This window comes from Hyalella azteca, unplaced genomic scaffold (genome assembly GCF_000764305.2).
Source record: "Hyalella azteca isolate HAZT.00-mixed unplaced genomic scaffold, Hazt_2.0.2 contig15442, whole genome shotgun sequence".
NCBI lineage: Eukaryota > Metazoa > Arthropoda > Malacostraca > Amphipoda > Hyalellidae > Hyalella > Hyalella azteca.
This window is the reverse complement of record NW_025945296.1, coordinates 112,426-133,023: the sequence shown is the minus strand read 5'-3', so window position 1 is coordinate 133,023 and position 20,598 is coordinate 112,426. Positions and strand designations below refer to the sequence as shown.

Here is a 20,598-nt window from a genome sequence, read left to right as displayed (position 1 = left end):
ATTGACAAAATATTGGATTTTCACAATGCTTTGCGAATATTCTGTGCCAAATTAAGCTCAGTATTCAACTTTCATAATTAATAAGGCAAGTCGTTACAAAAGAGCGAAATATGCTTTCATTTTTTATGGATTATAATGCGTCGAACGATTTAGAGCGGGAGCACTTGGCTTCCTGTCAAGCGTGGATCAAAGTCCAAAATTCGTTCCGTTGCTGGAACTGTTAGGTTTGACTACTGAAATAGTATTGAGCACAATCGTCCTTTTGAGCCTGTATTGATGCAATTACCAACGCAACGATACATAATCGTAATGATTACCTACTCAATATGCTACGATCAAAATGTAAATAGTTCGTTTTAAAATCAATGATATCAACGAAAGTTTCTTCCTCTAAAGTATGTTCCGTTTCATTCCTTCTTCGCATTTAGGTTAATTCCATTGAATTACATCTGTTTTAAATAGACTATGCTTTCGAAAGTCGTGTATCAATTGACAATGTGATTTTTCGAAAATGTTGCGGTGTCGCAATATCAGCTTATTTATTTTTTTGGTCTATTTAGAAGTATTGCACTGTTTTGGGGTCAACTTATACGGCAAAAATCAGGTCATTAGCATGCCAAGGTTATCCAGCTCATCTGACATCTGACTTGGTAAAGGATTTTCCAGCGGGTATATTTCACTGTGACGATTTTCCTGCGGGTATTCAAACGGCTGATTTTCGGATGGGTATTGTTCCAAAATATATGTTCCACGGTCTCCCCTTTCACGAACCTTTTCCAGATCATCGCGCTTGCGATTCTTCTTCGAAATAGATTCTACTTTACCTTCACTTGCGTGTTCACCTGTATGGTCCTGAATCGCTTCTACACCCTCGTTAAAGTCGTCGGTCGAGCCTTGCTTGTCCATTTCGTGGCAGTCAGCATGCGATAAATCATATTCATCATCATTGCTATCATCAGAGAACTTCTTTCTCAATTTTCTCGTGATCGTAGGGGATGTTTTCGTTGTTTGCTTATGATTCTGCCGGGCTTCTGATTCTGCTGGCCGTGCAGTGGACTTGGCTCGCCGTTTCCTCATCATGTCCCGCCAAATGAAGTTTTTCAAGATGCGGTCGCGGCTCACGATTCCAAGAAATGCCTGATGATCTCCGAAATTTTCTTGACTGTATGAGTTTGCGTAGAGACGCTTACCGAAGCGCATTGGTTCCCTGCTGAAGCCAAAAAAATCAATGAACTGGTGACAATAGAAGATTTAATTTACGGAGGAACGACAATTTCTCAGAAATATAAATGTAATGAGAATTGCAAAGTAAATCAAATAAACTGATAATGAATATATATAAATAAATAAATGTACATTAATAATAATGGACTGTCTATATTTTAGAAAAATTAATATATTTTACATCAACCTCAGTCTTTCATCGGACGCTGTCTGCTATCGTGATTCGCTGTAGGATCACCTGATAGCTGCGCACTGGGTGCAGAGTGTAGAACGTTTCTCAACGCTGCACGCAGTGCTGCACGATGCAGCGCCGACCAGGCTGCGGTGGGCTGCGCTTATGCAGCACAACAGCAAGAAGAGCAGCAGTGGAGTTGCTTTGCTGCCTGGGCAGTGGCCACCGAAAAAAACGCTAAACGATTTTAAAATTTCCATTGTGTAATTATTATATTTTTATTTAAATGTGTACTAGAGTCGTTCGTTCATCGAGGATTGCGCGTGTGGATCACAATCGTTCGTTAATTCTATTGGGATGCAAGATTAGTTCACAATAAGTTATATGAATTTCATACGCCTTGCAAGGGTCATATGTTCTACGAACACTTGCATGGACTCATTCACATTGAACTTTCGACTCAATTAACCCTCTACCGCCTGACATGATTAGCCGGAGCAATATTGTCACACAAGCCTACCCAAAAAGGATACGTTCTAGTGAGCGCAATATGACTTGCACTGATGGTTGCCGCCACGTACGACAACTTTAAAATGTTCTTTGTTGCGTACAAACGTCCTCAGGTTGCTACACTCAATAGTCTACGTATAATTTAAGTTGAATGTTATGTTCACGGAGAGTGACATATGGCGGTAGAGGGTTAAATATCTTGATTCTATAACGTCTCAATTAAATATCTCGGGCCGTTCGTCTCACTCACCACGACCACTTGATGGTCGCACTTACCTCGAAATTTCGACTCACTCACCTGTGATACCGGACTCGTAAACTCTTGTCTTAGGTCGCACTCTTCTCCTGGAAGCCATCTTGGAATCTTCCTGCATGAAAACGTTGTAGGTTTGAATAATAAGAATCTCTGGGTATTTTTATGGATTCAAACCTATGGATTATTAAACCCTTATACACTGAGAGAAATGGGCGGGTCTGGATGACCCACTTTGATGAGTCAACCGCGTCCGAAAATCGATGCACTTTTTTGACTCACTTGCCCCATTTGTGGGTCATACTGACCCATTAAATTTCAAGCATGACTCACTTGTGGCGTTAAATCGCTCCGACGCTCAGATGCTAACTACGTATCCATGCTACGGGTGGCGTCATAAGGGATTTGACGTCACAAGTGAGTCATGCCTGGAATTTAATGGGTCAGTATGACCCACAAATGGGGCAAGTGAGTCAAAAAAGTGCATCGATTTTCGGACGCGGTTGACTCATCAAAGTGGGTCATCCAGACCCGCCCATTTCTCTCAGTGTACTCATGGATTATTTAATCCGTGAGTATAAAAATCCATGAGTATGAGTAAGAATCCGCGAGTAAACACCTTCAGCTTGGGAGTACGACTACAAAGTTCGTGTCAAAACCACCAGAAATGGGTGTGTGTATAAAAATTTAATTGCTACAGCACGGATATGGGTTCCTATTATAACGTTTATTCGTACTCGAATTCATGCGTATATGTCTATTTATTTATGGTGGAGTTGAGAAAACAAAGTTTAGGTCAACACCGCAAGCTTGAGGCGCGACTACAAAATTTTATGAGCGATATTCGACGTTTGCGACGGAGTTTCTTTGATCTCGTGCGCGTCCGGGACATGTTTGTGACACGTCTTTCCCTGTAGTGGAGTGGGTGGGAGGAGGTTGGAGAAGAAGACGGGAGAAGGAATAAAATTGACGGAAGAAAGGTAAGGGGGCTACTGGGAGAAGCTGAAAAAAAAGTTTACCCGATATGAACATTTTGTCTTCATTTAAGGTACGGCTTTCTATGTTTATTTGCTTTCAAATTCTGGACGAACTTGTGATTTGAACAGACTATAATGATATTAGTTTTGCCAGCAATGATGCTTTGGAAATGTATGCGATTTTTCCCTCCGCCGTACATATCCGGATTTATAAAGCACGCAATGCATCATAAATGCACGCATATGAGATTGATGATAAAAAACGAATACTATTACTTTTACTGAAGAAATTTTTAATAAATTGCGCCTGTTAGGGACTTCGAGCCGTGACGTTGCATCACGCTTGAGATTGGCCTAAGTGTTTTTTTATTTTAATATTCACCAGAGAAAAATAGAGCTAGAAATTGATACTTTTCTCCCAAGGATTTATTATAAGTTCACATATATGTAATACTTGACTTAACCATAGATAAAAGGGATCCTCATTACATTTGACTTATCCACTACTATAGGAGTGTATGAGTGACGCACATAACACTTGACTCACCAAAGACTAGGATAACACATTTAACACTTGACTTATCCATGATTAGTAGTGATGCATCGACAATTGACTCACCTATTAATATTATTTATACGCATAAGACTAGACTCACTAATAACTATAGGAGTGACACACACAGCACCTAACTCGCTCATGACTGTGAGCGATACATATGACATTCCCTATTTTCTAAAATTCACCTGATTCATGAAAAAAATTGACTCGTGACTCACCCCCTGACTCCTGACTTACCCCCTGACTCGTGACTCACCCCCTGACTCGTGACTCACCCCTCCTGACTCGTGACTCACCCCTGACTCGTGACTCACCCTCCTGACTCGTGACTCACCCTCCTGACTCGTGACTCACCCCTGACTCGTGACTCACCCCCTGACTCGTGACTCACCCTCTGACTCGTGACTCGCCCTGACTCGTGACTCACCCCTGACTCGTGACTCACCCCCTGACTCATGACTCACCCCCTGACTCATGACTCACTCCCTGATTCAGTGACTCACCCCCTGACTCATGACTCACCCCTGACTCAGTGTCTCACGTGCCACGGTCACCGCAGAAGATGGCAGAGTGTGACGCGCTGCGGCCGACGGCGCTTCTTAAGCCAGCCGCTGGCGGGAAAAATACCGCGGCCATCTTTGATCTCCCACAACACCCCTCCCCTCTCCCCCTGAAATGATTTGGGTGTTGTATGTGTTATGGGTGTTGTATGTGTTTTGGGTGTTGTATGTGTTTTTTGGGTGCTGTATGTGTTTTAGGGTGTATATTGATTTTGGGTGTTGTATGTGTTTTGGGTGTTTTATGTCTTTTGGGTCGTGTATGTGTTTTGGGTGTTTTATGTCTTTTGGGTGTTGTATGTGTTTTGGGAGTTGTGTGTGTTTTTTGGGTGCTGTATGTGTTTTGTGGGGTATATGTATCTTGGGTGTTGTTTGTGTTTTGGGTGTTGTATGTGTTTTGGGTGTTGTATGTGTTTTGGTGTTGTATGTGTTTTGGGTGTTGTATGTGTTTTGGGTGTTGTATGTGTTTTGGGTGTTGTATGTGTTTTGAGTGTTGTATGTGTTTTGGGTGTTGTGTGTGTTTTGGGTGTTGTATGTGTTTTGGCTTTTGTATGTTTTATGGGTGTTGTATGTGTTTTGGGTGTTATATGTGTTATGGGTGTTGTAAGTGTTTTGGGTGTTGTAAGTTTTGGATGTTGCATGTGATAGAAATGTTGAGCGTATTGCGAGTGTTCTGTGTGTTTAATTTCACGTGTTGTAAGCACGAATAAACGTTATGCAAAACGGCCAAATTTGAATTACCATGACTGACTGAATGAGCCAAGTAAATATGTCTGAAATTCTACGGATATTAATTTCTCAGAGTAATTTTTGACTGTGATTATTCATACTGAGCACCAACAAATTCTTGTGAAGAACATCGCAAGATGAATATAGACTTAAAATACACATTCCTAATTTTTTGCGTATCGTCAAATACTTTTCTCAACCGGGTTCGTCAGTTAAGCAAAAACTTGCTCCCTTCGCTTCTCAGAATTTCCGAAACCTTGACAGGAAATTGGCGTCTGGTGTGCACCAAAACTCCTGCAATTTGTTCTCACTCAAGGAAGATTGCATTGGTTATGCGATTGACTGAAAATAGGTTGCATTTTATCTAAATATTATCAATAAACTTAACTGAACTGAAACTTTACGGCTTCTGTATGATTAATTAAACCGCGGTTGATGAAAATTGAACACAGAACAATTTTTGTTCAGCTTCTGTTCAGCTTCTTAGACAGCTTTGATTTGTCAGACAAGGCAACGTTTAACCTCAATGGTGAAGTGAAAAAAAATTCAGTAGGACTTCAGGAATATTTGCCTAAAATCTGAAATCGAGAAATAATTTATAACAAATTTCATTGTATCAAAATGGTTCATTGGTTTATAATTATCGTTGAGCATTGATAATTTAGTAAATGTTTGAGATTAGGAAAGGAGCCATGATGGTCGCTATAGTCACTGTAAGTCAAGACATAACACATCACAAGTTACATGAGGAGTAAAGTTACTATGACGCGAACGCCATGCGCCTACCCCCGTCTCCGTACCACGCACCCAAAATAAGAAAAATTTAGCTCTATGATGGACAAGGAACATTTGAAGTAAGAGAGCCGGACCTAAGTGACAATGACATAATTATATGTAAAATATCGTAGTAACGAGAAATATTTAATCAGTCGTTGTTTTTTAGGAAATGATGAGCAAAATTTGCTTCTTATTTTGTGAGACCAACGGTCTATTGCTGTATGGCGAACAACTAAACTAAAGTTTACGGACAACATCGCCAAGGAATAATAGGAATAACGTCTGTCCGAAATGAACGAAGTGTAATACCAAACGAATAGTGAATGAGTATTTAACTTTCAATCAATATTATTTCCTATACTGTCTAGATAGATTGTAGAAATCCGCTGACTATAAAAATGTAAGCTCCTCTTTACTCTCCTCCATTTTTGAAGTGTCCCTAAGAAATTAGCTAGGCATACATTGTGTGCACTGTGCAGCTAGATTTAGGTAACGTTTGACGGACAGAAATTTTTTTCAATAGTCATTTTTAGGATTGATATCTCAACTAAGGTGAGACTCCAAGAAAGTTTCCTTTCAATTCGAAGGTGAACACGGGCGAATTCCAAATAGATAGTTAAATTTCAGGAGTATTTCCCGCAGACTTAACCATGATCAATCCCAGCACAGGCAATAGCAGTAATCCTCGCAGGGAAGCACAATTGCCAACAGCACTAATCAAGTAGGGAAGTGCAAGGGCACTGAATGACACCTAGGATGACACTATCGCCAACTCTTGCAGTTACGGTCGCTATGTGGTCTCGAAAAGTGGTCTTGAATCACCATCACTACGAGATCGCAACCGAGTTGCTGCTCCAAAATTATTGTGCCAGTTGTTTAATTACAATTCTTCCGCCAGCTTTGTACCTCAGTGCTTTAATCTCTTAAAAAACACCCCACGTATACAAAAGTATGTCATAAGCAGTTGAAAAGTTTGATATTACACTGTAAGCAAATAGGTTAAAATTTTTTTTTCTTAAATCATTCAAACATTCATTCTCCTAATTGTTACCTTCAATTTAAAATAAAAATCAGAAAACTAATTTTTGAAGTGGCATACGATTTTCGGAGTGGGCGAAAAACATTTCCTGCAAACATTTCGTGAAGATAATCACGATAGAAACAAATTATACAGAAGTTCCACGACGACAAAACATTTGACTCCGGGCACATTTGTCAAAGTACTCGGAGGCAATTCATAGGTTATTTTTGGCTCATAAATTTGGACAGGACAATTGTGAGAACGCACTATGTAGATTATATAAATTTTTAGTATGTTTTCTTCGTGACTCAAAAATAGACTTTCAAACCATAAAGAAACTGAGAGCTTAAGGTTGATTTTGGATTCGTATGCATTCAAAAGACACAGGATTCACAAATTAAGCTATAATTAAGCATAAGGGAAATGATAACTATGCACGATTGCACGTACACGTCTCAAAAACGGTTCAGCACTCAAGAACTCATGTATTGTCAGGAACATAAAGAATACAAGGAAGCGAGCGGTATAATTTATTCCCAGCAACGCCAGAGAGTGCATGATGCCATCGACTGATCGGTGTCCATGAGAACACTTTAAATATATTGATCCAAAAATTTTAATGTGGGCTTCCTTTTCTTTCTTTACAGATAAAAATTGTATTTTAAATATAAATAATTAATAAACATGACTTAAAATTTTTAACTATATAAAATTCAAGCAATTTTGTCTCGCACATATCGAGTAAATGACTCGAAAATTCTTATCTACATTTTATTCAATGAATAATTTTCAGTAATTTGATTGAGATAGCTTTTCGGTTGTTTGCATAGTGTTGGAATAACCTACTCGTGGACGTTATGAATGTGGATTGGTTCCCGTTCCGAATAAGAAATTAGAGAGGATCTAGACTCCTGATTTTGAAAAGTCCATTTCGTCGTCTGTTGTGAGCTGTTTCGCCTTTAGACATTATTTCCTTTGAATGCTTTTCGTAGATCCTTTCAGCAGCGAATGCAATGAGCGAGAGCAATAAGCCGAATGCCAATATGATGAAGGGTCCTTGAAGATGCTCAATCCGCAGTATTTCCCACTCCGAAGCCTGAGAAAGACAGATTTTCGGTATTACAGAATTTTATGAAAATAAATACATATAAAAATTAATTAGCATTGATCCGGAAGTATCGAAGATGAAGTCTACTACTAACGATCTAAATCACATTAGCGAATTTTAAAGCAGCGTTTTTCGATGGGATGCAACGCAGCAGCGATAATTTTTAAACAGAAATATTACACATTTTCTTCAGTTTTCTTTTTCTTCTCCAATGAATTTCAGATCCGAGAAAAAAATGCTCAAACACTCACTGCAAGTATTTAATTGATACTTTGTCGTATTGCAATCTTCATGTGAATATTCATAAATGAGAGATCAATTCCATCAAACTGAAGATGCTAACTTGTGCGAACTACACAATTTATCAAATAATTTAGTTGATGAATAATAACGATTAGAAACTAAAATGCATTCATGCCCAAAGTTTTCATGAAATAATATACATTGAATATAGACGTTACCTGATGAATATACTACCTTAAGTTTAATGAGGGAATAATATGCACGGAAACTAGACATCACCGGATGAATACAAAATTCAACTCAATTAGAACAAAAATTTGTAGTATTAAGCATGTAAGATATTCACCGTTTCCTGGTCATGAGGCTCAACCATGTGCTTCCTGTAGAGCTTCTGGACGATGCCCGACTCCACGAACCTCTGGAGGGCGTTAGATATGGCGATCGTGTAGGCCGTGTTCTTAGGAAGGATCCAAGTGAGGTAGCCAGGAAGAACCTGTTGGTACAAGACGTACCAGCATCCGCAATGAATATATTTAGGGTGGACTTATGCTCGCCCAATAAATGTGAAAAATGATGAGTAACTGATTCAGATATGGCGATCGTGTAGGCCGTGTTCTTAGGTAGGATCCAAGTGAGGTAGCCAGGAAGAACCTGTTGGTACAAGACGCACCAGCATCCGCAAGGAATATATTTAGGTTGGACTTACGCTTGCCCGATAAACGTGAACTATGAGGAACTGATTGCAAAGCCTGATTAATAAACTTCTAATAAAGTTGTTACTGATGGATGAATGCCAAGTGAAATTATTACTGTTGGGTACATCAAAGATGAATGATAAACGATAGGCTGATAATTACACTGGAAGTTTTTGATTTACCTGAGCCGGATAGAATGATTTTCTTATTTTTTACGTGCATTAATTTTTACAAATTCAGAGATCCATTTTATTTCAGAAATGTTAAGAAGTACGTATTTAAGTAAAAGCAATTCCAGTCATTCCACTGAGCCTGAAGCAGAAGAACCCAAACGTCGTTATTTTATTGCCTCGCGAATGATGCTGCATAACTCGACGTGCCAGACTCACCATCTTGCACATTAAATTGGAAGATGTGACGTCTCAAACTCATCGTTAATAAAATTAAAAGATCCGACGCCTAAGACGGACTCATCGTTTCATACACGAAATTGAAAGACTAGACAGCTCGAGCAGATGTCTTGCATTCAAGAAAGGGCACGACGTTGCAAACTTGACGTTTCGAATAAGTATTCGAAGAAATCTACGCTTCAGACTCACAGTCTCACGCTTGAAATCAAGATGTCGACGTTACAGGCCCCCTGTTTTGCGCATTAGAAAAGACCTCGCTATTATGTACTCCCGTTAATCTACCGCGGAGCCACCGAAAGGCAAAATTGTTGTGTTGGTACCCGCATAAATTCGGCTCAGACTCACCATATGAAGCTTATGGACTCTGTGGATCACACTCACCTTCTCGCGCATGAAGTAGGTAGACTCGACCATGTTGGATTCATATCGTACCAGATAAAGGTACGAGTAGATGTCCACTAGTGCATGTGTATCAGCAAGGACTTTGGGAAAGGCGTATTTGGTAAACGAGTTGTACTCGTACGGGAATATGTCAAATCTGTTGCCAAGAGTCCTGAGGGACGGGTCTTCCGATATCCGTAGCGCTCCTGGTAAGAAGCTTCCATAGTCTTGCATGAGCGGCCTGATCGAGTATTAAGAAATGTTCTGAGCGCTGTTACTCAGCAATATTAATGCAAAATGTTTGACAATTTGGTTGGCATATCTATGCTTGAGTGACGATAATGGCATTTCAAGTTACTAAATAAGTAGGGTAACATGGGGCAGCGAGCCCACTGCGGGTCATGGGCCCATAGCGGGTTTCTCGCTATGTATGGCATATATTGGTCCGTGTTCTCTACCGCCGGTCGACAGTTTCACTGGGATGAAGTGTACGGACTTACGTTTTGCTAAGTGTTTGCGTTATTAAGTTATTTGTGAATAACTGTTTTAGCCCAGATAAAAATTTTTTAGCTGCTAAATAAAACTGTTTTCGATTACTGTAGATGAAGCTTATGAAATACCTGTGAATTATATTTTGAAAGTAATATTCATAGGGATAATTTTGAGATCAAGTTTAGACTATTAGCTTCTAAAATAAAATGTTGACACGATATAAATTGAAATGATACCTAGTGGGGCAACGGGCCCACGCGTGTCACGGGGCAAAGCGCCCATGGCGAAGTCTTGTGTTATACATCATTAAATTTGTCTCAATGACCTTTTCTAAACTATGACTAGCTTTTTGAATTACAAATTACACTTCATCGTGTTTCATTAAAAATTGAATAACTCTATAGGCGTCTAATTCACATCATACATTCCTCATTAGTAGTACCTTTAAACAAAACAAAGAACCACCTCGTATCAATTAAAACTTCATCAAAAATTTAGTTTAAAAAGGGGGGGGGGCGCTGCCCCATGTTGCCCTACAAACTTGATGACCGTAAGCCCTAGACGAAAAAGTCACAGTTACTTGTGATTCTCAGCATCTTTAGTCATGGATATAATCTTGTTATATAGCTTTACCTCATTAATTCAAAACCGCTTGTTTTAGAATAGCATGTCTATGTGGACAATATGAGGAGTTATGATAGTCAATCTTTAGGGAACCTTGTCAATCTTTAGGGAACCTTGCAACATTTTCGAGAAGACGTTGACAACAAACAAAGTTGCACGATAATAATGCATGAAAGGGGAATCCAAAACAGCTTTTAAAATATTTGTCAATTGCACAAATCACAGCTGAGATGCTTTAATCCCTATACTTTAATGCTTATATTCACAATTTCAAAGAAAAAATACCTCAAATTAGAAGCAGCAAGTTCGTCGACGGTCTGGATCTTAGACCGAGTTACAGGAACAGTGAGGAAGGCCACAAGGTTGGAAGTGTAGGCCAAAGACAGCACGAAGACCGCCAACCGCCAGCACAACATCCACAGCATCACCCAAGTCTTGCGTATAGTGTCACGGTAGTGAACACGAATCACTGCTGCCAAAACCTGGCATATCAAAAGAAGCTATTTGATGTCCGAAAAAGTAATAAATGCGATTTAGAAAAAATTAAACCTTTGAAGCCTAAATTCAAGTCATTTCACGGAGGACCTTCAACGACGTTTTATGTTAATAAAAATGGAAATAAGACTGCCAAGATTGCGATTCAATGATTTTTTTGTGAGTTTTTGTCTCTGATTCTTTGCCTTGGACAAGGTAGGACATAATGATTCTTAGTGGTAATTTTTTTGTGAATTAAATTATTTTTAAAACATTAAAATCGAATTTCCTATCAATCATATGTGGCGTCAAGCTAACGACACTTCGAAGCGCGAACTTTGATTTAATTGGCTTTCATCAGAGTTAATGAGCGATTACAGTAGGAGGTTAAATTAAATTTTAGAACAATTGATCCAATGCGGATATTTTTTTTATCACGGAAAATGGTTTATCATTTAGTCTCTAACGAAAAACCATTCGCCAAGCTGTTACTAATTTTAAGAATGATATCTTCTGAAAAAATTACCAATTCTATTGGAAAGCATATGAACGGTGGTTTCACCGGAGTTAAGACATCTATTATTTTATCATGGTAACCAAACTCAATCAAATAATGCCACGGAATTTAATGCTTCATTGCAATTTAATGATTAAATATAAAAAAGCATAATTATATTGAAATTTCTGCAATTCCATAACGGACATAATAACATAATTCAGTAAGAAAAACCATTGTTTTCAAAAAGTAGCAAAAATTTTTACATAATTCAGTCACTGTAATAGGTTTCAGAAACTGCGATGCTTAATTTAAAAATTGATATATCGTCATGTACTGCTGCTTACCATCAAAACTGATGAATCAGATTTTCGACCTTCTTTTGTGATGAATAAAACAGCGGTAACCAAAACGATGACGATGGCTGTGGTGAATATGAAGAGTATCCACACAGATGTCGAGAACGGGTAGTACAGCCCCCGCCACGCAGGCAGGGGAGGAGGTTTGCGAAGAACGAAGCCAAATCCCTCATTAAAGTATGGGTAGGTGGTGTCAAAATCGCTGTACCTTTCTTCAGTGAGGAGAAAGTAGTTTATAGTTAAGTGCTTGCCGTTGTACATGAGGTCAGCAAACATTCCGTTCCAGGTTCCGTTCACTTTGGATCCCCAGCGACCATCAGCAGTTTTCAGCTGGACATTGTAGGAGAATCCATACTTCTGGGCGATGATGGAAAGGAGGTCGAGAGAGACACCTTCGCATTCAGTTTTCCCAGGGTAAAGGTGAATAAATGGCTTGTCGTCACACCAAGTAGCTAAACTCATTACTCCCCCAGCCAAGTCATAATGCACATTCCCGAATAACTGAGCCTTGTTCGCGAAATTTTGTGGCGTGTAAGTCCCAAGTCGTATTTTGGTAGCGCTCTCAGCCCCTTTTCCAGGAATTATGTGTCGCATTTGATAAACGTCAAAACGTCCCTCATCCGCACCCAAATGTTCTATCGACGTAACTAATAATGATCTCTGAATCAACTTGTGCCTAAATATATTGAGTGAAGAAACTTCTGACTCGACTCCTAGAAGTATGAAGTTCTCGGGATCCCAAACCATAGACGACGCTTCAATATCTAAGAAGGGCTTAGGGTCACGATGATACAATAGAATTACAATTAAACTTGAGCCCCGAAGATAGTTCTTATTGATGGTCATTCGAACGTCTCGTAGATTTTCCAGTGAAATCAAGATGGACGAATTCAACGAATCCGATGCCCATCTTGACACATCGTCCAAGTTAACAAAGTTTCTAACTTCCCGATCATAGAGAAAAATTATATTTTCATTTGACAGCGTCTTGGTAATCAAGTTTTCTAAAATCGTTGCATATGCCGGTAAAGTCTCGTCAAACTCTAAATTAACTCGAAATTTTGCCTGAACCAAATATACACTTACTACTATGAGCCACCAAGAGCTCCTGAGATGCGCCGCCCTCATGGTGCCATTGCCTGGCGGGTATTAAAATCTTTACTTTTCCCATGTCTAAGGTTTTGTCAAATGACTTATTAAACTCGGCTCATTCCACGATAGAAATTGAATCTTGATTGCTGAAAGTCAGAAGTCCATTACTTCTTATAAATTATAAATCATCTAACCACTCCGGAGCAACAATTGAAAGTTCAATTTCTTCAATAATATATTCTAGTTGTAATGCATTCTGATGGAAGTGATTCATCAGTTTCGCTGCTGCTACTAGCATCACACGTGCAAGCTTACCAAAGCTGTGTAAGACTGACATTCAAGACTTGAATTTGTTATGATTTTGTTACTTATTTAATCTTCTAATTACTCGACACTCGACCTTCTAATTACCATCGCAATACACATACCCGGATGCGAGCAAGTTTTTTACATTTTATGACTTGGGCAACAACGTAGTTTTTTCGCAAGTAGACCGCGCTACAGATTAATAGTTGTCACATATCAAAAAGAACATAGAGTTTTGGTGAGCCATACTTAATTATGTCATCAGATCTGCAATTGTTGCTCGACGATTTTGGATGTAGTTCAGAATACAGAAGACTGGTTATGTCAATCGAAAATAACATTGTATTTCAAATTTTAAAATTATGAATGCGGTCAATCTACAACTTATAAATTAAATATTACTAACTAATAATACATGTTTTGGGTGAGCATATCAAAAACCTAAACAAAAAATCTGATATAATAACTGTGAATAATTTTCGCACATTTTTGAATTGAGCTAATTTGAAAAGCGTTTGAATTTCCCAGTCATAAGTGCTCAATCTAACAGCGTTGTAACACATCCATGCGACAACATTTCATCTCGCTTCGAGTCACCGACATGTGGAACAGCCTCCCTGATAGCATCGTTGACGCTCCGAGTATGAACGCCTTCAAGAACAGACTAGACGAAGCTATGCAGGAGCATATGTTCAGTCTTAAAATGCCTAGCAAATTACGGGCCAGGCAATAAGTCCAGCAGCTATCTCAAACAATCGTTAGTTATGGAAAGATCGGATTCAAAAGGCCGGATATCTTGTGAATAAAGTCATGAAAAGTACAAGAATCAGCAACAGGCCATGGGCCTATTTCTTCATTGCCGACAATTATATTCTATGATATCATTAAACCTATGACTGCGATATTAATCGCGGAAAAATACATTCATACGTTCTTAAAAAATAATTCATTGAAGCGGAAACACGAGTACATTGCACGGACTGAATAAAATGTTTGATGCTATTTATTATAAATGCCGAACAAAATAATATATAATTCATGTCAGAAGTTGAAGCACGATAGTAATTGGTTGTAGAAAATCACCATTGTCAATAAATTAAGTTAAGGGGTAAATTTTATGAAGGAACTTCAGGAATAAGTTAATTAGAGACCTAATTGTGAAAGTCGTAACAATAAATATAGAAGTATACAAAAACATTCGCGATCAAAATTTAATGATGCTGCGGAGCAAATTACCTAGAAAGCGGCTTGATTCCAAATTCACCGAATCCTAGCTACTCCTAAATAAACAGAAATAATTCAGTGGCAGTTCGTTTCTGTATTTCTATGGACAATCGACTAAAGCTTTGTTCTTTCTACTTTTGCCATAAACCGTAAATAGAAATCTATATCATGAGAACGATGGATCCATAAACCATAAATAGATATCTATATCATGAGAACGATGGATAAGAACACAGCAAGCACGCAATCCAGAGATTATTATTACGTTATCACTGCCGACAACACGTAAGAGCCAAGTATCTATTGCTCATCACTGACACTAAACGTGACTGAACATTTCTTCTTACATGCATTGCGCTGAGTATTACGATGAAGAAGAAGAAAGGAGACTGGTGATTCGTCAAATTTCAGGCTTCTACTGACGCGAGGCCACTGATTTTTTGGAGCTCCGCAGAACAAAAGATGCGCCTTCGCAAATATGTAAAAATTTCTACCAGCATCGGTAGTGACTGTAGCATTATACCAATGGTGAACGGCCACATCAATGTGAATCTAGAATCAGCGTCCTCTAACATTACAATCATCAGGGCGGTTACATGAATTCGGAGTATAATGTAAATTTCCCAATACAGGGTTTACTTAATCCTGCATAACCCTCTATAAATTGTTCAATAGAACAGCGTTTCCATGGTAAGTTAAGTTATACAACTTTTCTGAATAAGTAAATTTTATCATTCACGCAGTGTGATTTCATGATTTGTATATTTAAACAATCAAGCCACAAAAAGATTTTCAATTTTGAACGTATTTTTCCCTTGCTTCACACGTCGGGCCGTGAGCAGCTCGAGCAGCAGGCACAAAGTTGCCACCCCGTACAGACAGAGGCAGAGGATAAAGGCGGCAGAGAGATGGGGCATGGACAGCGCTTGTAAATCGTCTTCCTGCGTAAAGATTCGGACAAATTGACAAGTCAATGCAGCTAACCTAAAGGAAAACTCAAGAGAAATTGCCCCAAATGTGTTGGAACTTGACCAGAAAACTTGATGCTCTACGGAACAATTTACTCTATGGAACAAAATACTACCCTAGGTCATCGTTCGACTTATCCGATGATATAGAATAGAATAGAAGTGTGGGCACTGAAGAAATAGGCCCATGGCCTGTTGCCGATTCTTGAATTTTTCGTGAGTTGATTCACAAGAGATCCGGAATGATACAATTTAATTGTTCTCGATACATCTGTGGTAAATTAATATTCAATTGTGATTGAAGGTGTCTTAACGACAGTTTATAACACTAATAATTAGCTAGTTTTATTTTAACCGCGTAACCTCTCTGTTTGAAAATTTGCTTTTACTTAATGTTACACTACAGACACTTCCACTCTATGAAAACACGTTCACGAATTAATTCTTAATTTATATCTTGTCAATTATACTATCCCAGACTAGCCATTCTAATTCTATTGCCAGAAACCACCCTTACAATTTATTGTGATTTCATCGTGAATTTTAATCATAATTATTTCAATCATTCAACTTCAATCTTGGTTTGAAATTTGCTCCTTAGCTAACCTTGTCAGGAGGGATCTCCTTCAGCATGTGTTTATCGTACAGCTTGCGTATGAAGCCTGCGTGTACAAGGTGCTGCAGGTTCTCCGATAGCAGTTCAGTTTGTGGCGTGTTCTTCGGTAGGTAGTATACCACAAAGCTGGGGTACAACTGTGTGCCAGAAAACAGGGACAATACATTTATTCATCATGACGCTTATTCAGCCGAATTACTACGAATTCATTTTTAATGCCAATCGGGGTTTAAGGCCTGGTAATGTGAGTTGATGAATTGTTGTCCGTTAAAAAAATTCAACTGAAATAAATATCTCATTTGATTGCGGATTGGAATCATTTTAAGCTCAAATCACAGGTCTTATTGAAGGAAGAACGTTGAAATGTCAAGTTGATATTGAAAATGAAAGTAATGCTCGAGTCAGAACTCTTACCACTTCTTGCATGAAGTAGGTATATGGCGTGATGTTGTAGTAATCCCTCACGTAATAGTTGTACGATTGCCCATTAATAAGAGCATGGGTGCCACCTGCTACCTTACCGCGCACCATAACGCTTTCTTCATTGTGTGAAAACAATTCTAATCGAGCTCCAATTTTCGCCAAACTTTGGTCCTGGGAGTTGCGCAGCGCATCCGGCACAAAGTTTCCGTAGTCCTTCATAGACGCTCTGAAAAAATTTGCAAAGGGGAAGTTCTGTCTTTTCCTCTCATTTCGTTTTCTTAGTAAGCAAGGCCTAACAATTAAAGATAGGGTGTCGTGTCAAATTCATCTTCTAATGTTATGATCAGCTTCACAATATTGGTTGCCAAATTCCAGAACCAACCATGATAATTTCGTTCACTTATTATAGTTTTCAATAAGTTTTATCTACGTGACGGCCAGCTGGCTGATAATTTATGTTAAAAGGGAAAGGAAACAATCAGGACCTGCGAGGCCTTCAACAGAAGTGCTCGTTAAGGGAAGATTTATACGAAGGTTAAAAAAACGATTAATGTCACATTGACTTAACAGCTGTTGGGATTAACTTGACGTGAATAGTATTAGCAGAGGTCAGCACCAACCATCAGACATTTAGTCGTCTTTAAAATAGTTTGAAATCAGATGAGTGAGTACTTGTATTCACGTTTGGGAGAAACAAATTAGCGTTACTTACATTATTTTCGAGTCGGCTAGTTCGTTGATGGTTTCAATGCGTTTTGTAGGCACGGTGATGGTGAGGAAAGCCACAAGGTTGCTTGTGTATGCCATACAGAGTACGAAGCACATAAACCACCATGGAAGCATCCACACGTGCATCCACACACCATGCACCTCGCTGCTGTAGCCTTGGTTTGACAAACTGGCCATCAACTGATGATAATCAAAGAGGAAATTTTTTTAATTATGATAAAGCGAGGAAAGCAGACTAGTTATAGTCGAATTATATATGTTAGGGTAAGGATAACTTGATTACAATGATCTTCGTGAGCTCACGGTTGTGGGTTGAGTGACACTCGTTCTATTTCATGATTGTTACAATTTTCAAGGCAACAAATACCGTTTGGTGTGAGGGCTATGTGGCAGAAACTGAACCATACCTTAGAAATCTATGTGTTATTGTTTTGGCTTTCCACCCATATCAGTTTATCTCTTTTTGATTTAGATTATTTTTTTCTTTAAATTACAGCCAAAATGATTTTTCAAAAAAATAGAGGGAGAATTCCTGAGAGATTTGCGAAACTATTTCAATTAATAATAATTCAAATCCAGGGGAATGCATCAACTTACTTGCATGAACCCTATGTGGTGAGGCTTGTAGGGTTGCATGATGGACATAGCAATAGTGAAGAGAGCAACAACCACTATAGCCATAATTAAGATGTACACCCAAACTCTGGTAGTGAATGGGTACAGCACTCCTCGCCACTTTGGTAATGGATCTGGGATCTTGAGTATGAAGCTAAAACCTTCACTGAAGTACGGATACGTGCTGTCGAATTCAACATTTCTGTCCCATGTGAGTTCAATATTATTGATGATTATTGATTTGTTGTGGTATGCCAAGTCTGCGAACATTCCGGTCCAAGAACCGTTAGTTTTGGACCCCCAGCGACAATCGGCTGTTCTCATCTGCCACGTATACGTGAAGTTGAGTTTCGCAGCCAAGATGTCTAGGATGTCAAAGGCAGCTCCAGGGCACGTGTTGTTTGGTCCAGGGTACAGGAAAGGAAAATCGGTGCACGATGTTGCCAACGCAATCTTAGCTCCTCCGAAGTTGTCAATTTCCCGTCGCGATCGATTGAATTTATGTTGAAAAGCGTTAGAATTCCACCTTCCGACTAATCGAAGTGCGGCCTCACCCGTCCCACTGGAGTTGGAAAATGTTTGGTGCACATTATACACCAAGAATGTATATTGTGAAACACTCGGTTTGATCATAATGATAAACCTTGATCTACGTACTACGTTGTGATTAGCAATGGCACTGTGATCAAGTTTTTCATTCAAAGAGAAGAGTACAAGCAGTTCTGGGTTCCATTTCCATGAATTAGAAAGCAGATTGAAAAATTCAGATGGATAATTGAAGAAAACCACAATTACGTTCATAAAACCTCCTCGGATGAATTCCAGTGGAATGTATTCATCATTGGTGTACTCATCCCAATAATATAGAGTCCGTATGGAAGACGCATTGGCTAGTGTCCAATCTAGAACTTCTGAAAAGCTTTCATTAAACTTTAGAAACGGGTCTAGAATCAGTAGCAAATTTTCACCCGAAAAAGTTTCCCAAAGTAATTCACCAAGAACCGATTTGATACTGTCGAATTTTTTTTCATGGTATGGTGTATTTTCAATAAATTTTAACTGATCATTGTCGCTCATGCTAGTATGAGTAAACATAATCAACAATCCTATAATTCGTCCACACCACATTGTTCATTTTCTCCGTCGATCATGAATTATCTCACATGTTGATCTCAACATAACACAGAAGACTACGTCACTGGCCGTACACTGGCTTGTAGTGTTCATACCAGTGGGAAATCGTCGACATTTATCATATTTGATAAGTCTTCTGTGATATCACTAGTACTGACACGCGTCGAACACTGCCCTACCCTCATGATGGTATCGTTGATAATGAGATCCAACAAGTCGATCTGCGAAGCAGCTTAGCATTGTATCATCTTTGATGCAACTTTTGTGGAAATCGATGCAAAAATGTCTGGCCATAAATTCCGTCGTCTCAAGTCAGTTAAATATTTCAGTGATCCTCATCGATCGATTTAGGAGAGAAAATTCACGTAGCTTTAACAAATAAAGAAAGGTCTTCTTACGAACACTAACAGGTCATTGTCCTGGTGAACTGAGGATCATGGTGACGTTCCTTCCTTTCTTTTCTAAATCCACTTTCATTCCTTTTTCTAAAATAACACATTTTTCACTATTTTTAGCACATTTTCTCATTTATAAAAAAAAGGCGCTATTGTGCTCGTAGTCCGTCCGTCTGTCTGTCCGTGACTTCACGTTTTCGTCAATTTTTAGAAAATGCGCTCTCTGTCACTCACTGCAGTGAGTACTGCGGTATATATTTTACATATTGACATAAAATTGACGTTAAAATAATAAAAAAAATAAATAAATGATAGAATAATAAAAAAAATAATAACAAATAAAAAAATAAAATCCCATTTCGGTTGCTTTGGATAAAACTTTGAAAATTGTTGCTCAAATTGCGAGCAGGGCAATTATTAGCAAGGTAGGATTCAAGGCAAAAATTTCAATCGTGTGAGTAGGAATATAGATACGTAGCTTTAGGAAAACAAATCAATCATGAATTTATTTACCACAATTATTTGCTATGGTTCACATAGATCAACGATAAATATTTATGTTTTTCAGAAAAGTTTTTTAGTATATTCTGTCAATCAATTTCATCATGTTCACTTAATGAAGGCGCTTGATTGGTTATCCTTCTTTGATAATCGTTATGGACCACTGTTCACGATTAAAAAAAAAGACTATTAAACTCTCATGATCGTCAGGGCAGCAACATGTTCGAGATTTATGTTCAAGATTTATACGTAGTTAAGCGAATGCATTGCTCTAGTTAAGTATGAAATTAAGAAAAGTATAGGGTATTTCGATGATGAGTGTCCGTTACAGACACAAAGAAGTATTAAACTCAACCTATTAAATTTTTTGCAAATAAATACTAACGCAACTTGAAAGCTTAGTATATGAGTCGCTTACCATAGTCATTCTCCAGCTTTCTAAATAATGTGCATGCTGATATATTGATATCCTCTGTTCAAGAACCAGGAGGCGTCATTGAGCTATCAAATTTTGACAGAGGACAAAGAAGACTC

The 20,598-nt window shown here is 38.6% G+C and overlaps 2 protein-coding genes across 2 annotated transcripts; both read right to left on the bottom strand.

Moving 5' to 3' along the window:
* Window positions 1-600: 600 nt before the first annotated feature.
* LOC125179149 (glutamate receptor ionotropic, NMDA 3B-like) lies at window positions 601-12,523 on the bottom strand. Its single transcript, XM_047884424.1, has 6 exons — window positions 12,050-12,523; window positions 11,018-11,214; window positions 9,617-9,857; window positions 8,713-8,781; window positions 8,477-8,623; window positions 601-1,233 (listed from the first exon to the last, which is right to left on the bottom strand). Exons 1-6 carry the CDS (start codon window positions 12,521-12,523, stop codon window positions 601-603), a joined length of 1,761 nt encoding a protein of 586 aa, XP_047740380.1.
* A 2,933-nt stretch (window positions 12,524-15,456) lies between these two features.
* On the bottom strand, window positions 15,457-17,514 carry LOC125179148. Its single transcript, XM_047884423.1, has 4 exons — window positions 17,403-17,514; window positions 16,682-16,916; window positions 16,258-16,404; window positions 15,457-15,624 (listed from the first exon to the last, which is right to left on the bottom strand). Exons 1-4 carry the CDS (start codon window positions 17,495-17,497, stop codon window positions 15,457-15,459), a joined length of 645 nt encoding a protein of 214 aa, XP_047740379.1. The 5' UTR covers window positions 17,498-17,514.
* Window positions 17,515-20,598: the final 3,084 nt, after the last annotated feature.